Source organism: Penicillium chermesinum (assembly GCF_028974085.1).
Source record: "Penicillium chermesinum strain IBT 19713 chromosome Unknown utg000004l:1.0-3345178.0:1.0-3348027.0, whole genome shotgun sequence".
NCBI lineage: Eukaryota > Fungi > Ascomycota > Eurotiomycetes > Eurotiales > Aspergillaceae > Penicillium > Penicillium chermesinum.
This window is the reverse complement of record NW_026695314.1, coordinates 2604881-2624502: the sequence shown is the minus strand read 5'-3', so window position 1 is coordinate 2624502 and position 19622 is coordinate 2604881. Positions and strand designations below refer to the sequence as shown.

The 19622-nt window shown below is 52.4% G+C and overlaps 9 protein-coding genes across 9 annotated transcripts; 3 read left to right on the top strand and 6 right to left on the bottom strand.

Annotated features, from left to right (window-relative positions):
* Positions 1-192: 192 nt before the first annotated feature.
* On the top strand, positions 193-861 carry N7468_005884 (mitochondrial 54S ribosomal protein uL13m; the record flags this gene model as incomplete). Its single annotated transcript, XM_058475180.1, has 3 exons — positions 193-213; positions 316-676; positions 737-861. The coding sequence occupies 3 exons, from the start codon at positions 193-195 to the stop codon at positions 859-861; spliced, it is 507 nt and encodes a 168-aa protein (XP_058330920.1).
* Positions 862-1194: 333 nt separating this feature from the next.
* Positions 1195-2303, bottom strand: N7468_005883 (urate oxidase; the record flags this gene model as incomplete). The annotated part of the gene is made up of 3 exons (XM_058475179.1): positions 1195-1319; positions 1395-2041; positions 2167-2303. 3 exons carry the CDS (start codon positions 2301-2303, stop codon positions 1195-1197), a joined length of 909 nt encoding a protein of 302 aa, XP_058330919.1.
* Positions 2304-4391: 2088 nt separating this feature from the next.
* N7468_005882 (agmatine deiminase family protein) lies at positions 4392-5546 on the top strand (the record flags this gene model as incomplete). The annotated part of the gene is made up of 1 exon (XM_058475178.1): positions 4392-5546. The coding sequence occupies one exon, from the start codon at positions 4392-4394 to the stop codon at positions 5544-5546; it is 1155 nt and encodes a 384-aa protein (XP_058330918.1).
* Positions 5547-6172: 626 nt separating this feature from the next.
* N7468_005881 (uncharacterized protein) lies at positions 6173-6634 on the bottom strand (the record flags this gene model as incomplete). Its single annotated transcript, XM_058475177.1, has 1 exon — positions 6173-6634. The coding sequence occupies one exon, from the start codon at positions 6632-6634 to the stop codon at positions 6173-6175; it is 462 nt and encodes a 153-aa protein (XP_058330917.1).
* Positions 6635-7980: 1346 nt separating this feature from the next.
* On the bottom strand, positions 7981-8694 carry N7468_005880 (uncharacterized protein; the record flags this gene model as incomplete). Its single annotated transcript, XM_058475176.1, has 1 exon — positions 7981-8694. The coding sequence occupies one exon, from the start codon at positions 8692-8694 to the stop codon at positions 7981-7983; it is 714 nt and encodes a 237-aa protein (XP_058330916.1).
* Positions 8695-8873: 179 nt separating this feature from the next.
* Positions 8874-9642, bottom strand: N7468_005879 (C2H2-type zinc finger protein; the record flags this gene model as incomplete). The annotated part of the gene is made up of 2 exons (XM_058475175.1): positions 8874-9297; positions 9389-9642. The coding sequence occupies 2 exons, from the start codon at positions 9640-9642 to the stop codon at positions 8874-8876; spliced, it is 678 nt and encodes a 225-aa protein (XP_058330915.1).
* Positions 9643-13877: 4235 nt separating this feature from the next.
* Positions 13878-14210, top strand: N7468_005878 (uncharacterized protein; the record flags this gene model as incomplete). The annotated part of the gene is made up of 1 exon (XM_058475174.1): positions 13878-14210. The coding sequence occupies one exon, from the start codon at positions 13878-13880 to the stop codon at positions 14208-14210; it is 333 nt and encodes a 110-aa protein (XP_058330914.1).
* A 1214-nt stretch (positions 14211-15424) lies between these two features.
* N7468_005877 (uncharacterized protein) lies at positions 15425-15841 on the bottom strand (the record flags this gene model as incomplete). Its single annotated transcript, XM_058475173.1, has 1 exon — positions 15425-15841. One exon carries the CDS (start codon positions 15839-15841, stop codon positions 15425-15427), a length of 417 nt encoding a protein of 138 aa, XP_058330913.1.
* A 1267-nt stretch (positions 15842-17108) lies between these two features.
* On the bottom strand, positions 17109-18992 carry N7468_005876 (amino acid permease; the record flags this gene model as incomplete). Its single annotated transcript, XM_058475172.1, has 3 exons — positions 17109-17925; positions 17993-18677; positions 18734-18992. 3 exons carry the CDS (start codon positions 18990-18992, stop codon positions 17109-17111), a joined length of 1761 nt encoding a protein of 586 aa, XP_058330912.1.
* Between the last annotated feature and the right edge of the window lie 630 nt (positions 18993-19622).

Genomic DNA, 19622 nt, shown 5'->3' with positions numbered 1-19622 from the left:
TCGCTTAAGACGCACTAGTCCTAAAACGGAGTAGCCGTTCAGCTGGGTTATATAAGCCATTAGGGCATGATCACGTGTGTCATGTGATCCGGAACCCGGAAGCTCGAAGTTTGGCAAAAGACTTGGGGGGTGTTGATCGCGGGCCGCGAAGTTCTGGTTCTACATTCCCACTCCTTTTATCTAATAATCAACATGTCGCAGACGGTTGGAAAGGTGAGATTGATACTTTGGTCCTGCATGTGGCAGTGACTTCCCCTCGCCAATGGCTTTGAATCCCAGCTTCGATAACAGGTTCTAACATGTAATCCATTCCAGACCCGTCTTGCGTATTCTCGCGCATGGCACTATGTCGACGCCGGGTCCGACTCACGATCTCTCGGCCGGCTGGCCTCATCAATTGCTCTTGTCTTGATGGGCAAGCACAAGCCAATCTACGACCCTTCGACGGACTGCGGTGACTATGTCGTCGTGGCCGGCTGCCATGACCTGCGAACAACCGGCAAGAAGCGATTCCAGAAGAAGTACTACCACCACAACACACGACCCGGTAGCTTGAAGAGCATGACGATGGATGAGATGTTTGCGAAGTGGGGAGGGGGCGAGGTCCTGCGCCGCGCCGTCAAGGGCATGTTGCCCAAGAACCGTCTACAAGAGCCCCGGTTGGCTCGGCTGAAGAGTGAGTGATATGTGCTTTTATGACTATGCTCTGCCCCATGGCTAATGGTACGCGATGCAGCCTTCGAGGGCCTTGCCCATCCATACAAAGAGAACATTGTCAAGTTTGGCAACGAGTCTGTCCTGAACAAGCCGCAGGTGCAGCAGGCTTTCAAGGAGGCCAAGGAAGCCGAGGCGTCCGCGTAAAGATTTCGTTGCATTTCATCACGGCCTGAAACCCGATCAAGGTCATCTGTAATTTATTTCTATGTTATGATACAAAACCGCAAGCGCATGGGTGTGGAGTCCATTCTGGGAATTGCTATTTTGATTCTCTCCTTTATGGTTGATTATTCGACTATTTATCTTTCTACTTGATGTGTACTTATAGCAGATCGCTGAAAATAAGGAATATATTGCCAAACTAAGTCGGGGCCGTGTCTACACTCCCATGAGGTATAAGACAATTTTATGTACAAGAAATCAAATCATGCAGAACATCAACGGATACAGTATCCTCCGGAACATTCAGCTGTTTCTTTACAGCTTGGCCTTCTGGCTGGAGCGGCCAACGGTGCATTTGATGAGACCGTTAGGGTTAGACTGGGGCGCGTAAACCTCCGCATCCTTGCCAGTGTTCTTAGTACCCTTGTGCCAGCTCAGATCTAAAGAAGGTTGATTAGCATGCTGTTGCAAAGTTGACATGTCACTTGACTAGAGGGAGCGAAGAAAACACGTACCAATCTCGAAGTAGTGGTTGTTGGGCAGCTCGTAGGCGACAGTGTCCAAAAGAGGCTCAGTAGCCAAGATTTGGTCGGCCATCTTGTACATGGTAGCCTGAACACTAGCACTGTTGTCCTCGGCGAAGACCTTCAGTGTGATGTTACGGGCAGCCTGCCAGGCATTGTCGAACTTGGCAGTGTTCGCGCGGACATCCGCCACGCTGTTGAAGGGGCGCCATTGCCAGTTAGCAGCAACGTCGGTGCTGAGAATGCGGTCCCAGGTCTCCTTGAGAGTGGTGAATTCGTCCCGCAAGAAGCCCCAGAACTGCGAGCCAGTGCTCTTCAGTACGGTCAAGCCCTTGATGGAAGAGTTGATATCAATGCCCTTGCCCTCGACCACGTCCACCTGCACATTGCGGGTCTCAGGGCTGTCCTTGACGAAGGAGTGCGGGTGAGGCTTGCCGTCGATGGTCATGCGCACCCAGCGGTGGGTAACGATGTTGACATGCGCAGCGTGGATGTGGCTGTACTTCTCAATAAAGTGGGAGCCCAGGATGGAGCCGAACACCTCGGGGGTAGTCACGGGCTGCTGCTTGGCTGTGATGTAGATGGTGTTCTTGATGGAATCGGTGGCAACAATGACGCTGTTATCGGCGCGAGTATAGCTGTTCAAGAATTGCGCTGTTAGCTTTCGCCTCTTAGCTCCAACTCGGGCTTATCGCTGCGACTGCCTTCGTGACATTTGCGCCTCTCGCGCGATCCCCTCGATCTGGGGGTAGTTCCCACTTACGAAGTCTCAATATCACCCTCGAGCAGGACACAGACAGTCATCTCAACAACAGTCTGGATACCAGTCTTTTCATCGCGGTGCACCTTGTACACGCGGACATTGTCCTTGCCGTAGCGGGCAGCGGCGAGAGTGCTCATGGTGAGATAAGGAGAGATAAGGAGGAGAACAACGAGGACCGAAGGCTTTAGAGGAAAGAGGAGAACGGCTCGACAACTGAGGTCTTGAAAACAAGAATATCCCTGGATAATGACAGTTCTCTATTTATTTGGCTGGGAAAAAAAATGGGCTGATGTGTTGACCAGCGAGAGTATCGGGCACCTCCGAAACCCGCGGCTGGCCGATCCCCACTGGCGATCCTTATCGGCCCCTGCGAACGGCTTTCGAAGGGGTTTAAATTTCTACGAGCTTGAGCAAAAATTAGCGATAGTTTCAAAAAGGCTCAGCAGCGATTCACCTTTCAATTCTTATAATTTGAAGGGTAACAAATCCCAAGGCAGACTGTCCCCCCGGGGGAAGCCGTTGGAGCTTAATCAGAAAGCTGGACAGTGAACAGCTTGGACAGCTCTGCTACACAAGCGCGACCTGGAGAAGCTTGTGTCTAAATCTTCCAGGTCCGACGCCCGAAAATCCGACGGCCGGCTCAATATGCCGGGGTTTCTCCTTGATCAAAATCTCTTTCGAGCTGGAAGCAAATCCCGCCGAGAGGTCTCGGCGATCTCCACCAGATTGGCATGCGGGGATGTGCGGTCCAGCCCGGGCAAACTGCCCATGCTTACCTACGCAGTAGGCACAGTCCACGCAACACTTCGTGAGGCGCCGGTGGTCAGGGCGATACGGTGTATACTTGAGATCGGTTTACCGTTAGAATTTTTTTCAAGAGAATCAGACGTTGGAAGCCCTCGCTGAATTTGGGTCATCCCACCGCATGCTGGACAGCATCTGTCTGGTAACATAGAGACGCTCAGACGAAATCTGCCGCTGTCTGTGATACCCAGCGGCTCTCGTAGGCCATGATAGACTTGATCCTGCCTGCGTGCTGTACTGCGTTCCGGTCGAGGGAGCTAGCAGTCCTGATTAACTTCTCCTATAGACTGGTCTAGAAAACCACCATTGATAGATTCGTCCCAGATCAGACACAATCGTCAGACAGATTATCATACAGTTATTCAAAGCAGAGCCTAAAAGACAGACTAAAAGGCTTGGTTGCGCTTCTAACCTACAAGTACGAGGCCGGTTGGAGGACGCAAGGCTAGAGCCTCACTAGAACTCGCGTGCTTCCAGGCCCCACTATTGGATGTCCAACAGGTGCAAGTATCAAGATCTTTCGCCTGAGTCTAAGCTAAAGCTATGCCGGCATTCGACCTTTAGAATCGCCAATACTAGGTATGCACCCGTGGCTACTGGACCTTGCACTGATTCGGATACAGCCATACGTCTGGCTGGGCAGGCTTCTGTCCACTCTAAATAAGTCCTAGAACTAAAAATACACCCTTTTGAGGCTATGACAACCCTAGTCCTGAGAGTGGGGTCTATCTGGCCCCCCGCATATTCTCTTTTGACAGCCACTGCCAATATGAACATATACTCCGAGGCACCGAAACCATATTCTTCCCCCAGAGACTCCTCCGTAGATTGTCACTAATCGCCATACGCGCATTGAACATGCTCAGCGCTAGATCCAATGAAGTGTTACTCATGATCTCACATGGCACAGCAGATGTGGAGGTGGGGCCAAGAGAAGGAAGACATGCGAAGAATTCAAGACTCCAAACGTGATGGACTCAAGAAATAAAGTATCGGCAGCTGTAGCACTCCTCTAATATACATCCAGGTAGACATCGTGCAATGCATCGCCCCAAAGTCTTGCTGTAAAAGCTCCAATTTGCATCCTGATCGGGTGAACAAATAGAGTTCTGGCAGATCATCGCTTTGGCCTTCCCTTTCGGGGCAACGAACTACAATCAGTCCTGCGACGTCAAGTTACTTTTTAATTTTCGAGCTTCATAAATCCCCATCCCACCCAGCTTCGACATACAAGATTCAATGGCAGCCTTATCCTCCCGTGCAATACGGACATCGACACACCTCCCAACAAAACTAAAAGTAACATCCCACCCCCGCCCATTGAGCAATCGCAAACTAACCCGCTGGCCCAGACAACCCTTCCCTTTCTCCAAGCAAGATACACCCACTCAACGCAGCCGTCTCACACTCGAACCATAACCATGACCTCCAATCCGGGTAAAAAATACATCCACCTCCCCGAAACAACCCCTCACCTCGCCACAATCCTCAGCTATCCCTCCCGCCCTTCCACCTTTCCACGCCTCTATCCACAAACCTGCAACGAGATAATCGATCTCGCCTCCACAATCTCCGCCTTCGAACCCGTCCGCCTGCACGCCCGCCCAGAAGACATCCCCGCTGCCACGGCCCTGCTCTCCACTCGCCTCCCGCGTATCCCCGGCGCCGTCAAAGAGCGGATCTCGCTCGTCCCAGCGCCCACGAACCACATCTGGGTCCGGGATACGGGGCCCGTGTACGTGCGGGATGCAGAGGATGTATCGCGGCGGGCGGCGGTGGATTTCCGGTTCTGCGAGTGGGGGCAGAAGTACCAAGAGGCGATCTATAATAGCACGGAGGATAAGGTGGGCGCGGGGCTGGGAGGGGACGATTGGCCCGTCCTTGATGCGGAGCGGCGGAGGGAGAATACGGAGTTTGCGGCGAAAGTGCTGGAGCTGGAGGGGGCGGGGGTGGAGAGGGTTGAGTCGAGGGTGAGGTTGGAAGGAGGGGGGATTGATATGGACGGGGAAGGGACGCTTATGGCTGCGGAGAGCAGCGTGCTGGTTGATTCAAGGAATGAGGGGATGAGTCGGGAGGCGGTGGAAGAGGAATTGAGGAGGTTACTTGGGGTTGAGAGGTTCATCTGGGTTCCAGGGCGGGAGGGACTGGATATCACGGACTGTCATATTGATGCCGAGGCACGGTTTGTCCGGCCTGGTGTTGTGGTCGTCTGTAAACCGCATGTGGATTGTGAGGCGGTTTTCTGGGATATCTATAGGGAGATCCGGGCGGTGCTGGATCAGGCGACGGATGCGCGTGGGAGGAGGCTGCAGGTGTTCGATGTGGAGGAGCCGGATCCGAAGCTTGTCAAGGGCGACGTGCCAGGTGAAGAGGACATGCCTGCGGCTTCGTACGTCAACTTCTACTTCACGAATGGAGGGCTGGTGATGCCGGCGTTTGGGGATGCGGAGGCGGATCGCAAGGCGTTCGAGCTGATGCAGAAGCTGCTGCCAGAGCGAGAGGTGCGCCAGGTGGCCGTCAACGCGCTGCCGAGAACGGGAGGTGTTTTACATTGTACGACCCAACAGGTCCTGTAAAATGAGCCCTACTATAGACCAGGAGTCGAGCATGCTCTTATACATTACACATAAATCGATCAGTTCCCAAAACTAGTCAATAGGTGCGGTTATAGCTCATGCCAGAGGACATTCCGAAGATCAAACTTTTATCAAGAAATATATCGATCAGCTTCCAAGAAGAGAAGAATCATAAGAGCGCAAGGCCTAAGTGCATGGTCAAAGGCGCACGAAACATGTTTATTCTTTTTCTTTTCTTGTCTCACAACATCAAGAAAAGCCGGAAAACTCCCCCATCCAGGAAGGAAACAACATGGGAATTGAAACATTCCCAAACACTGACTGAAGGAACCCCAACGCCACAAATGAGTTATTTAAAAAAAAGGTCATAGAGAAGAGCCGGTCAGGTCCGCCCGGAATATAGTCGTAATCATCACACGTGTGGGGAAAGAGGATGTGGCACGGTGGGCGCGAGTGGTATGTTCCGCCATAAAAAAATCAAAAATAAGAAAAAGAAAAAAAAGGAAAAAAAGTCAAAAATAGAAAAAGCTCGCTATAGACTGAGCTGATCGATGCTTCCGACTCTCCCTCGGCCTCCGAGTCGACCGCCGCCCCGGGTGACTTTGCCCAGCGGGTAGAAACGCTCTTCACCGGCCGGTGTACGGCCGCCGATGTACCACTTTTCTGGGCCCATTGCATCCCGGAAGCCGCCCGAGCCACTGGAGCTGTCGCTGCCGCGACGCTGCCGGTCTGCGCTCCGGGTGATGGGGATTGGAGTCGCAGAGGCGGGCGTGGGCGAGGGAGGTAGCTAGAGGTGATTCATGATGGTAGTGGTGAGGCGGCTGTGAGGCAGAGGATGTAGCCGGCGCTGCGGTTGCGCCCGAGTGGTGAGATGTTGACGCCGACGCCGACGCTGAAGCGGAACCTGATGGGCCAGCAGAGCCAGAGCCAGAGTTGGCGGCTTTGGTGGCTATTGCGCGAGCATTCTGGGATATCTGTGCTGAGGAGAGCGAGGTTGTGCCTGTGGGTTGAGAGGCCCCAGCCTTATAGGCGGACTGGGCACGGAAGGCGGCAAGGAAGTTGGCTAAAAAAGGCCGGTTGCTGGACATGGTTTGGATGTGAGCAGGAGGGGAGGATGGACGAGCAGAAGAGGCGCAAGAGATCTTGGATTTGCTCCCAGGGTGTCAGTCCAGACGAGCAGCGGGGAGGGGGGAAAATCAAAGTTGAGATCCCGAATCCAACATTTCCCGCTCCAATCAGGCCGCGGGGATTAGGGACATGACGTCGAAATGGGAATTTCCGGGCAGCGCTTTAAACAGGTCTGGGGTTCACCTCCGCACCCTATTCAACTCCAGTACTGCCACAGGCCAGTAATCTCTAATTAAACCAGGAGGGGCGATGTTTTTTATCGATCTATCGGTCCCATCTGATAAAGGATCGGATCATCGGGATCATCACGGCTCATGCATTACTGCGAGTGCTAGTCCAGGACCGATCTCGCGTGCTCCAGTTATGACGAAAGCATATGGAAACCAGGGAGAAACGCGGATCATTGGGTCTATTTCTAAGATGCTTTTCGAGTAGAACAGAAACCCTCCGGAACAATGAAACACCCTAAATCACTCAAAACCCGAAGCGCGTAATATGTCCGTGCCGTGCCGACTCTACTTACAGGGATGAGGCCATGCAGATGCACGTAGGGGGAGAAAAAGGGAACGAAATGAACGCGAACAGATCGAGGTAAAGAAATAAAAAAGATAAATGGAAAAAATCAAACAGTGAAACATACGACAGTAGCCTTCGCGCAAGCTTTTTTTCTCTTTTCTGTCGTCGAATCGATCGCGCAAGAAACACATGCCCATGTCTATAGTGGACGCCGAACGAAACCACCCACTAACCATCTGCCCCGCTGGGGGTAGAAAAAAAAAGACAAACCATGACTCGCAACCAACCACCATATCGGACTTGTCGAGAAGTTCCAGATCAGACCTGAATAACAATGGCTGCAACATGGTTCATGTAGCAGGACTCAAGACAAGGAACAATAGAGCCATAAAAAAAAAGGTCAGAAAACGCAAAACCCCGATATTGGACGCCAGAATCACACAGGCCGTGAAACAAGAGCGGAATGGAATCAAGAAGTCAGAGGGGCAAGCGGCCGCGGGTCAGAAACTTTACATCCTGACACCAGGATAACAGGAACCACATCTGGAGCTGCCTCATAGCATATGGAAACATAAGACTGCAAACGATTCAAATCGCATCCATCGCGTGAGAAAAGGATAACATCAACCTTCACGATGGGCAGAGTGGACTTCCTATTTTGTCGCGTTGCGCTCTCGGACCGAATGGATTGTTTACTGTCGAGCAGTCTGGACTGTGCCTGTATCCAAGACGTGTTAATCTCCCGCGCAATCAAGATCGGAAACAGAATCTGTCTGCTTATGTCTTACCATCACCGCTCAGAGTAGTCGAGGGCAAGATACAGGCCGTTCATGCCATTCTCGGGGCCACCGGCGGTCGTAGCGGGGTAGAACTTGCGGTCGGCGTCGACGGGGGCGTGGATGGGCTCCTGACCGGCAGCCATGGAGTGGGGGAAAACGGGATTCATGTAGCCGTCGGAGTGGCCGTGCTGAAACATCGAGGTCCAGTCAACACCGGGCTGGTTCGGATGGGGACCGGCCATGCCAGCATGTTTGGGGTCATGAGCGACCAGGGGCTTTACCTGTTCAATAGGACGATCAACACTCAGTTGCTGATTATGGGAATCGTTTCCAGGGTGCATGTAGTACGGATTCTGCTTGGGCTGAGCCATCCAGGCATCGCCAGGGCCACGGGCCATACCGTTGGCCGGCGACATGGCGAATCCTAGAGGCTGTTGATCCGTGAATCCGGGACGGCTGCCAGCCATTCCGTTGCCATTCACGTGCCCATCGCCGAATTGCGCACCCATAACGCCATTGGAAACGGGAACGGGACTACTGACTTCATCCTGAATTGGCTTGGCAGGGTTTGCGGCCGCCGCCTGCTGCTGTGAGCGCTTGAGGTGAGCCTGAGGGTGCGACAGATGAGTCGCGCCGGTCGGGTTACCACGACGAATTGAGCACTTCTGGAAGTGGCGCTTCAAGATATCACTGCGGGAGAAAGTGTCCTTGCAGAGAACACACATGTAAGGACGATCACCGGTGTCTAATCAAAACAGAAAAAGAACGCGTCGTTAGCAGATATCCTGGCAAGTTTCAAGGAGACTAATGAAGATAGCCAACTCCCGAGCAAAATAAGACGCGAAAGTGCGGCATAACAGAGGCGAAGGAAGGTTGAGAGAAGGAGGGAGGGGAAGGGTGAGGCTCACGTCTCTCGAGGATGGCGCTTCAAGTGCTTGGCGTGCAAGTAAGTCTTGTTACAGTGGGGACAAGGAAATTTGCCATCGGCGTCCTTAGCAGGAATCGTAGTGTTCTTCGCAGCACCATTGACACCGTTGGTGACTGGGGTGGCGCGACCGGGGACACTGGGCAGAATGCCACGACGGCCCTGAGAGCCCACGACCTGCGTGCGTGGCGGTTCCTTGGCACCGTAAGGTGAACCATTGGCGCCGTTCACATCGTGACCCATGCCTCCCCAGGCTTTACCATCGGAGTAGCTGAACGCACCGGACGGCATGCCGTTGAAGTCGCGGCGGTCCCGTGGGGGAGCCGGGGCGATAGGCTGCGGGTAAGTCTGCGCGGAGGATGCGGGAGGCAGCACATTAGGAGGGGGGATAAGACTGGTGAGCCTAGAATTGACTGTTAGAACGCGACCATGGAGGAAGAGAATGGATACTGACAGGAGTGTGCGGCATGATCGGAGCGGTCGAGGCCCCGTACACGTCGTGAGTCGACGCGGGAAACCGAGACAGGTCCGGCCGGTACTGCTGCTGAGCCATGTAGGGATGCGGCGCAGGCGACTGCGAGTGGTGAGGCTGCAGAGGAGGCAGCGTGTGAGGCTGCGAGACAGGGTATTGAGGCTGCATGGAGTACTGTGGCATAGGCATGCTGGACAGAGGGGTGGAGGAGAGCGGCGTGGAGCCCTGAGGCATGGTGGTGGAGGGAGGGCGCGAAGGGTGCGATCGGGGATCCATCGTGAGTCAGGAGAACGAAGGAGAGGAAAATGCGCGTTGTGAAGGTTGATGACGAGAAGGATATGTGAAGAATCACGAAGCAATCATCGAAGAGGAGAAAACTCTTTCTTCCTCGGAACCTCGTTGATTACCTGAATATCTTTTTTTTTTTCGCCCTTTAAGAGAAGTTTTCGCCCACGATCACGAAATCACCAATTGAAGCCACCAAGGCTAACGAGCAGCGATTTAGATGAAGTCGAAAAAAAAGCACAAGAGTTTGAGGATAGATTTCCCCACGGTCACACCCACCGAAGAAAGTCGTGTGGGAACTTTGGAGAGTTATCCGCACGTTGTCACCGTCGATGGGTTCTGTATCCACCAGGCCTGCAAGTGGGTCTCAACTCGCAGGACAACAGTCAGATCTGCTTCGCGTCACGAAATGCGTGTTTGCGCAACAGAAAAAAATAATAAGATGGGAGGTGTCTGATATTCAATTCGCCCAGGAGGTCACCAGATCACAAGAGTCTTCAGGGATGAAGAAGAGAAGAGGGAAAAAAAAATTTGGAAATAGAAAAGACTGATCGCGGAACGGGGGGGAGAGAAAGGAAAGGGAAATGGGGGGCGGGCGCGGCCAAAGTTACAAGAACAGATGGTTCCCAAAAAAAAAAAAAAAAAAAAAAAAAAAAATTCCCGAAAAAAAATTGGAAGTAAAATCGAAAAAGACGGAAGACCGGAGCGAAACAAGGCGATCGTTTCTTGGGGAGGCAAGAGGCGAAATCAAATTTCAATGGAAACAGCATTCGAGAGCCCTGGAAGAACGGTAGCCAGTCTCAAAGAGCAAAAAGAAAAAAAAAGAATAACCCAACCTTTTTGGTGCAAGGCATGATAGAATCTCAATTCTCTCTTGGGAAAAGTCCCAAGGTTGGTATGTATTTTTGTGGTAACGGGATTACAGAAATACGCGCAGGAATTTTGGTTGAGCGGAAACGCAGTACAAACCCTCGGGACGATGACGATGTCGCCGGGCGCCTTCCGAACACAGAGGAATGGCGATCTCCTGCTTGCGGGCCTGGCTATACTGAATAGGATGTAATTTTTGGCTTTACAGCATATTAGCATAGTCTCTACGGTATATAGGCTACCAAGCTATTCTAGTGGCTGCTAGTTGGCAATAGCAGCCCCCAATTGGGGATCTGTTGAGCTTCAAGTTCCCAAAGTTTAGCATTGTCAGCTTTCTATGACAAACTTTCCCTCATTCTATGACCAACAGACCATATTGTTCCCCAGATCTAACACCTAAAATAAATCATTGACGCCCATGACTGTGTTCATTCAACTTAAGAGTAGGCCCTTGACCCCCCTCCATAGCTAGCTCAGTACGGAGTAGGATAATAAGAAACAAATAAGAAACAAATAATAAAGATCTCGCACGGCTGGCTCCTGCAGTATCGGCCGCCCAGCCTGGTCGTGGCACCCCCCCCCGATCACGGCCGAGCTCTTTACGCAACACCTCCTCTCAACATTGGTCAGCATTGCCTGCATTGAGGCATTGAGCATGCAGGAAGTAACAATCAACGGTAGCAGTTTATTTTTCTTCTTTTTTTCGTCTTGTTCATCTTTTCATTATACAGAATACTTCAAGAATGCATTAGTTGGTAGCATAATTCTGTACTATACTCCGGGCTGGATATGGGGCCAGTCGACCCCCGAACAGCCATTTCGACATCTCTGACATAGTCTCCGCAGTGGCTTGGTGCGCCCCGCAGCGCAACAGATCACACATCTCATGCAGAGCCATGTCCTATAACCTCAACAAAGTATGACAGAGGCAGACAGCATCGTCGGGACGACGTCGTGGGCAGGGTCTCGGCCCCTTCGCACTGATCGCGTTCCAGGGCCGCACGTCATCTTTGCGAAGCTCTGAGGATTCCAGTTTGAGGCCTCGACTTCCTCAACCCGTAGCCCAATGATCTCCAGCTATGCTTATGCATGCTGTTTGCTGTTGCATGCAGGATCCTCGTCGGATCGAAAAGAGGGGTTGCGGTTAGAGATCGTTGGAGACTTCTTTTTTTCCCTTTGGGGTGTTTGCTTTAGCAAGCGACCCCTCCGGCATCTGTACCAGGCTGCTTCGGTAACGGTGCTGCATCGTGGCCCTACTTTTGTCCGATGCGCCGTAGCCGCTTTCCACGTCGGGTGGCTCCAACCGAGAAAATGAGGTTCTAGGTACTTTTTGGTGGTAGCCCAAACGTGAACCGTAGACTTCGGCATCAGTACCTAAAGATTGACGCCCATTATTCTGTAGTCAGCTAGGCTCCTGTGTACTACTGTACACTTATGTATCTCTACCTGAACACGTCGCAGCCCGGGCCAGCCTCCATCTCAGATCGGAACGAACTGGTAAAGCGTTTTGAAGAGACTGCCCGTAATGTGCTAGGACGACTAGTAAAAGGAGAAAGGCTATCTGATTGCGGAATGAACATTAACCTTCTGGTCCGCGGAGACGCAGAGCGGCCGCATCGTCATTGGCCGCACCTTCCGCCAGTCATCCGAAGGCTACTATTCAGCGGAGCCCGAGATCTAGGGCTCGACGGACCTTTATTACCTAATTCGATTGGCGAGACCAAGGGGTGGTTGGGGAAGGAGAAGAATGGTTCGATGTCTCAGGAAGGGGTTAGCCCTTGGATGGCAGGATCACGGTCGCCGACGTTCCCCCGAAAATCGAGGAATTGATCCCTTTCGCCCATCTCGGTCGTGAAAACTAAGCCAGATTGCAGCAGACGAGATATGTACGCATACTCCGTCCTTACGGCAGGTACTTCGTACAACCCTGGCCCCTCCGTCTCCACCGAAGGGTTTCGCAAAAGCTTCTCCCGCTTCGATTGTGGACCTGGCAGAAGGCTTCGACCAGGGTTCTGCAGAAATCCAGTGATCGGATCTCAGCGCGTGACTTCAAGCACTAAGGAAAATACCACATCCTTGGCTTACATTTCGCACACTATGGCTTTTCCAGACATTAGGGGGGGCGGTTTTTTTTTCTTTTTGGAAATTATTCATATCATAGTAATATCCTGGTTCATTTCCAAGCATTCCTCTTTTCTCTGGTTTTGAAAACCCGCCACTTTTTAATCTATCTGAGCTAGTGACCAGAAAGGCAGGCACCTAGTGGTCAGGGTTTCTCGCCTAACCTTCTCCTTGAACTCGGCAATGTGATGTACCCGGATAGCCTGCTTCCGGGGCATTCCTGCCCAGCAGGGTAGCCCTGCACGATGTCTTTGATCTGGCAATCCTGCGAATAAGCAAAATCTCATGATGCTCTGACCTTGGAAGTTTGACAGCTTCTGAGACGCGGTCTGTACCCCGTATGCGCTCCGTACTCCGTACAGGCCTGGCAGATGGGACTCGGAAGCATTGCCGGGGATTGGCAAACTCCACTCCAGGGGCGCCCGAAGACGGTTCGGTCCACGAGAAAGAAACAGAATGGCCGTTCCCGCAAATTACGGTGAGGCTTTTGTTGGAGCTCGTGGGACTGCAGAAAGGGCCCATTCACCCGCGATCGGCAGTTAACTGTACTCCGTAGCAGAGCTTGACATCGCGGCAACCCTCCGACGACGTGCTGGGGTCTCCTGTCAGACTGATCTCTACAACATACGATGCGTACATGATCCTAGACGATGTGGCGCCCAGGCTGCTTATGCCCTTAAGCTCTGTTTGTAAGGGTCACGAGGGCTACCAAGACGTATATGGGTTCATTAGCCGTGAGATGCCTCATTTGGACGATATAAGCCTAATAACTAGTGGACTTGAGACGTAGATCCCCATGGTTTCCCCCGATCCGAAACAAGGGACAGAAAGGACCGGACAGGGAGGCTTGCCGTTGCAAAAGTACAAGACTTGGCCTTGATCCTACACTATGCAGGCGAGTTTGCCACCCTGCAAGGCCGAAGATCCTAAGGCATACTTCGTAGGGGAATGAAGATATCTCGATCATGGTATCACGGTAATTGGAGCCAACCTAACCCCGGCTCAGGCCGGAAAGGCCAACAGAAACACAACAAAGTCAAGTCTGGATCGCCGAGTTTCAGCAGGGTTGCCAATCAGAGGGACGGACAGGCCCTAATGGAGACAGGATCACAGGCGCCACCCACCTCATAGGCTCTGAGGGGCCCCCTTCATCCGGACCCGCCTAGTTTTTCTTTTTTTTCCCCTCAAAGGTCCCCCTCCTCGGATGCATCCCGCTTAATTGGGGTATCGGCAAAATGTCATCACCCTTCCTTTGTTCTCTGGCTCCCAAACGTATTATGGAATTCGAGAGGAACTCGAAGCACGATACCAGTCGATGGATACTAGAATACCTTCTATGCTCTAGATTGGATACGCTATATTGGGAACCGCCACATCGAATTTGTCTTACTGCTCGAACCAATTCCCAGAAACCATGTGTTTGTGGATCTGGTCGGGGTACGGATACTCAGCGACCCCAAAAGTGCGCGCCAAGAGCCACCCAGCACGTAGGAAGTAAGAGGGAACGGACAAAACACCTCCCAATTAGCCGCTGTACCGTGGACCTGGGACGAGCGAAAGGCAAATGAAAAAAAAAAGTTATATTGTGGTCGTATCAGGAGAACACGGAGATTTGCCTGCTCTCCCCTGAATCTGTCATTGGCCCACGTTCGTCTATTTCGTTTCGGATATGTGTACAGGAAGTTGTTACGGTGCTCGACCTCCCCGAGTGCCAAGTACGTGACCTTGCAGGGCATTACGTTAGGCAACATTGAATGGACGGCAATTTGAGTATTCAGTGCGAACATCTACAGGAGCATGTGACCCGAAGGTTCTTACGCTGAATTTAGCGGGAGCCGTAGGCGGAAGTATGGACGTTTGCAGTGTAATTTATCGTAACGGGCGTACGCAAATAACTCGTTAAGGCAAGAATAATCAAAAAGGGTACAGCACCATGGCTGCATGGGCGCACCACGAAAAATACATGCTATGATTGGGCGAAGCCCTTCCAAATCCTCAAGGCCCAAAAACCAGAGGGAACGAGGAAGAGGAGTGGCGGGAAAATGGCAAAGAGGCCTTGTACGGTACACACCGGCTTCTCACCCGGCTCGATCTTGTTTACCATGGGAGCCTGCGTGCTTTGCATGTTCACCTAGTTGTATTTGGCCCCCCCCTTGGTCCTAACCTTTGCTCGCTTACCGCGATAATTACGGCGAGGGAACCGGGGGTTTGTACAATGGCATCGGGAAATGGGTCCCCGATTCAGGAACGGTCGCCATCTGCTCCACCGGACAAGAGGCGAGCTGTAGGGAGTAGCGGGGCTGTGGTTCCTGGAACCGCACATGGCCTCCTTCCTCGGCGCCTCCTTCGTCTGGGGGTCCGGGTGTACAGTGCAACCCCCTACGGTTTGTCATGGCTTTTGGTTCGTGGTCGAACAGGGCATAGGCTGGCCCAGGATTAAGGGGTTCCATCGAAAAAGAGGGTAAGATTGAGCGGAGGCAACCGAACATCCCCTAATAAAGCGCCTGATCCGAGCATCCTATTCGTTGGGACGGCAGACGCACTTACAAGTCTTTGCCCTTTTTGGGAGAGGTGAGAAAACGCCCCCCAAAGCACAATACCACGTCCTTAGCGAGGCGTCATTGAGGATAGAGTTCAACTGTAAGATGGATTGCGTGTGGATCCGGTAGTTTTTACGACTGGACAAGGGGGGTGGATGACCCCCGTCTGGAGTCAGATTAAGCATATCTCTTGTGTCCCATCTTATTTCTATCTCCCCCTCCCCTTATCCGCTGTATCCATGTCAAGTGCCCACGCAGTGGAGACCAGAGGGTGGATCTGTAGAATTATTCGGGTGATCCCTAGGGAGTTGCTGGCTCTGGTACCAGGTACGTCGACCGCGAAATGGGAGTCGGGGTAGGTTCTCCTTTTCGACGGTGGAACAATTGCGCTTTTTCCGCGGGCCTCTCCTGGCCTTAGGCTCGGGATTCACTGATTGGCCGAGATTCTCCGCGGGAGAAGTTTCGTGTGCCGCGTCGCGAGGATCATGTACCGAGTTCTCAAGGCGTGTGAATCTGATCGTCTTGAGCACCTGCGTAAAGTGGGCGCCCGAGTGCGCTCCGGTGTAGCCCAGATGGGGGCCGTGAGCATTCTTACCTGCAGCCTCCGACTCGGAGGTAGCTGGAGCTTGCGTCAGGCCTGCCACTGCATATGTATTCATTGCCCTGCAGCAGTGGCGGTTTTATGTAATAGGACTAACTAACTAACTAGAAAATGACTCGGAGACAAGCCGCAGCCAGTCATATCTTCTTACCCTGCTATTTGTCTACTAGGGTGACCTGGGAATTTGAGGTGACTTTGAATGTTCAACCGATTAGACCTGCAATCTTACCAGCTTGGGCGGACATCCCCAGATATCAAGTACTCCGCCCACGGCAGGGATGGAGTGGGGAAGAGCCCACACCTCCATCGCGGGACCCCCCATCACTCCGAGTCCATAACCCACAAAATAAGATAGACAGACTGGGGCTCTGGGTCTGCGGGTAAGTTGGTCCTGAATGCATGGTCAGATCCAGGCGTGCCATCTCCACCAGAGCTCGCATGGATATATAGAAACAGCCACTGTTGTCAGCCCCCAACCTCAATCGCCTTAACAATTACTAGTACTAGTATTACGAACGTAACCTTCTTAGAGGCAATGTATTTATTTGACATGGCTGGCCAATATCTGCTGCCTGATCTCGTACATCCTGAACTCGCTGAATCTGAAACATGATTTATCATTTCGGATAGCTCCAGTAATCCTGTATGCGGTCATTCCGCAGCAACCGAGGACGCCACCCAACAATTTCTGAGCAGCATTTCCAATAATAGAGCCAACGGGCTATAACGGCTTTCTGCAGAAGATTCTCAGGACGTTGCGACCCGCATGGCTCAGCTCGACTCGGAAGAGCCGCTAATTGGCGCCTGATGCCCGCCCCCTAGTTCGATCCTCAGGCTAGGATCACTTGCCTAGCCCCCCAGGGACTGCAGGTACGGGAGTCATCCTCGTCTTGCATCTGGATATGTAAGGTCGATACATTAGTGATTCTGATTATTTGGATGATGGGCTGAGAGAATCTTTCTGGATTCCGCGTCGGAGCTGAAGAGAATATACTTCCGACAAATATTTCCGTGAAAGAGGCGATCTTGAGTATATTTTCAAGCAGTAGTACTCAACGTGCCGCGACTGGAAAATTCCGGTAGAAGCTTCACAGCAGACAAAGACCTGTATCTCTGCCACATGGTATCTTCCAATTGAACACTCGATGATACTAGTATAGCCTATCGCTCATGAGGGCTGTGTAGTGCGTGCCACTTGGTTCAAACTGGCATTGTAGCCTATGACGCAGGACCGTCCTAGCATTATAATATGTAAAGCAGAGTATCTACTGGGCTAATTATTATCGAGGTGACCAACTGACAGACAGGACGAGACCAGTCCAGGCCTATGATAAGGGCTTATCTTCTTTGGCCGAGTCTGGACTCGGAACTGGAACATTAGCCGGCTCGACTCCTTCACTGACCATAGCCTCATCGTACGGGTGGACGGCATGTTCCACATTGACTTTAGGACCTTTAAACCAGCGATGGGCATCAACAAACCACCAGATAGTCACGATCAGCATCGGACCACCGTAGACAAGGCAAGTCCAGTTCATCAGATCCAACGTCAGATCACGGCCCGTGACACTGGGAAGGCAGAGAATAGGCACCATCAGAGCCACGAACGAACATCCGATGCCGCCAATAGCGGGGCCATATCGTCCAAGATTCCAGGGTCCTTTGCGAAAGCGATCCCCCACGAAGAAAACACGGATAAAGATCGGAATAATGAAAGCCACGAACTGGGCGATAGCGCCAATGGAGAACAGGGCTCCGATGGCAACAGACCCTGCGAGCACCAGGAGACACATCAGGATCCCCAGGACAGCATTTAGAATCACTGCATTGACGGGTGTCTGTGTGTAACCATTGACTTCCTTGAAAAAATTCGAAAAAGGGAAAACATCGTCGCGCGCATAGGCGTATGTCACACGTGAAGCGGCCACCATACACCCCTGTCCCATGGAGAAACCGCAAATGATCGTCAGACCCAGGATTGCGAGCGCCGCCTTCTGAGGCAGGACCTGAAGCAAATACGATGCCCAAGGCTGGCCGAGATCAGAGTCGAGGACAGCCTCGATATCAACAACCGTGTAGGCAACGACAAGCTGGAGGAACCAGCCGAAGAGACCACCGAACGCGGAGGTCATCACGATAGCCCTGGCACAAGATACGTCAGCCTGATGCAGAAGTTACTCAGAGAGAAAACGGTGTAAGATGAACCTACCGGGGCGACGCAACGTTCGCATTACTGCATTCCTCGCTCAGATGGAAAGGGGAGTCGTAGCCGGACATAGTCCAGATGACACCGACGAAAGTCATCAGCACTGCGACTCCATCGGGGTAATCTGTCTGATTCGTTATCTTGCCCGATACTTCGCTCGAAGGAGTGAAGTCGTTCCTCGTCGCCGCAGGAATGACGATTAACGTTACGACAAGAGCCAGGAAGTTAAATGTCGAGCCGTACGAGTTGAACTGTGCGACCCGCTTGGTGGGCATGCTGCTGATACCGGCATGGATGATCATGACCAAGGTTGTTAAGAGGAAGATCTGCCAGTTCGTAGGAACGTAACCCGGGTTAGAAATAGATCCAGCGGCCAGGATCATAGCAGAAAGCGCATAGTCTACAGAAGGCGCCGCGGTGATCTGCCCGATCCAATTCGACCACCCAGTGAGCCATGCGGCGAAGGGGCCCCATCCCGGGGGCGCGAGAACGGCTGCTGCGTAGTATAGACCGCCACTGGGGTAAATATTGGTTAGCTTCTTGATCCTTGTTTGGACCGGGCTGCTGGATGCAAACCTCGTGGGCATGGCGGAGCACAGCTCTGCCATGGACATTGCAATGCATTGGATGAATACCATGGCTATGATCCAACCCCAGACCATACCTGCCGTCCCAGCATATCCCATGCCTATGAGGATAATTTAGCGCCGGCTTCCAGCAAACAGATGGTGTGAAAGAACGTACCGTAGTATATCGTACTCGCAAAAGACGGCAGCAGACCGAGAACAGCGAAGCTCACGCAAAAGGTTGTCCATAACGAGAACTCGCGTTTAAACTCTTGCTTGTAACCGAGCGCTAAAATAACCTGCTCATCGGCATCCAGCGCATGATCTGTATATGGCACATCGCCATCCGGGAGGACAGATGTAACGGGGGCGTGGTCGACGTCTTTGACGGAAGAAGTGCGCTGAAAGACCCCCATTCCCAACGATTTTGAGCTCATTGCTGCTACCTGTACCTTGATAGCGGGCACTACAGGATGAAAGAGAAATGAACCGGGTCAGTGTACAATGGTTAGCAAAGAGGAGAGGGAACGACCCATTGACACGATCGTGCAGGCTACACAGCCAGAAGAGGGGCTCGAACCGATTTAAAGAGGCCGCGGCTATAGAGAGAAGAGACAAGGGGGGCAATGTATCTGTTATCTACGGCGGCAAATCACAACGCGTCCGTTCTCATGAGACGGGGCAACTGTATTGGTTGCATTGAGGAACCCGCCGGTTGATTCGATCCGCTGCATATGCTTCTCGCCAAACGTAGTCTGTGATTCGAGGTCCATGAAACTCAAACGCCTTGTCATCGCGCAGGGATGAGATCCGTGCCAGCCATAACTTAGATTGACACGAAACTCTAAGCCCAGATGGGCAACTTGAGGCGTCAAGCATTGGCTTATCAGCGATGTTCAAAGATAAGGGCGTTTGGGAAGGGCCCTTCTTTGGTCATGCATGAGCGCTTATCTCCACGCTCTGGCAGGACTTGCCTGATGAGAAAGTGGCGTCCGGAGCTGGCTATAAACGAGATCTTGGATCTTGACCTCAGTACTGTTCTACAAGCGTGTGCTTGGAAGGCCCCC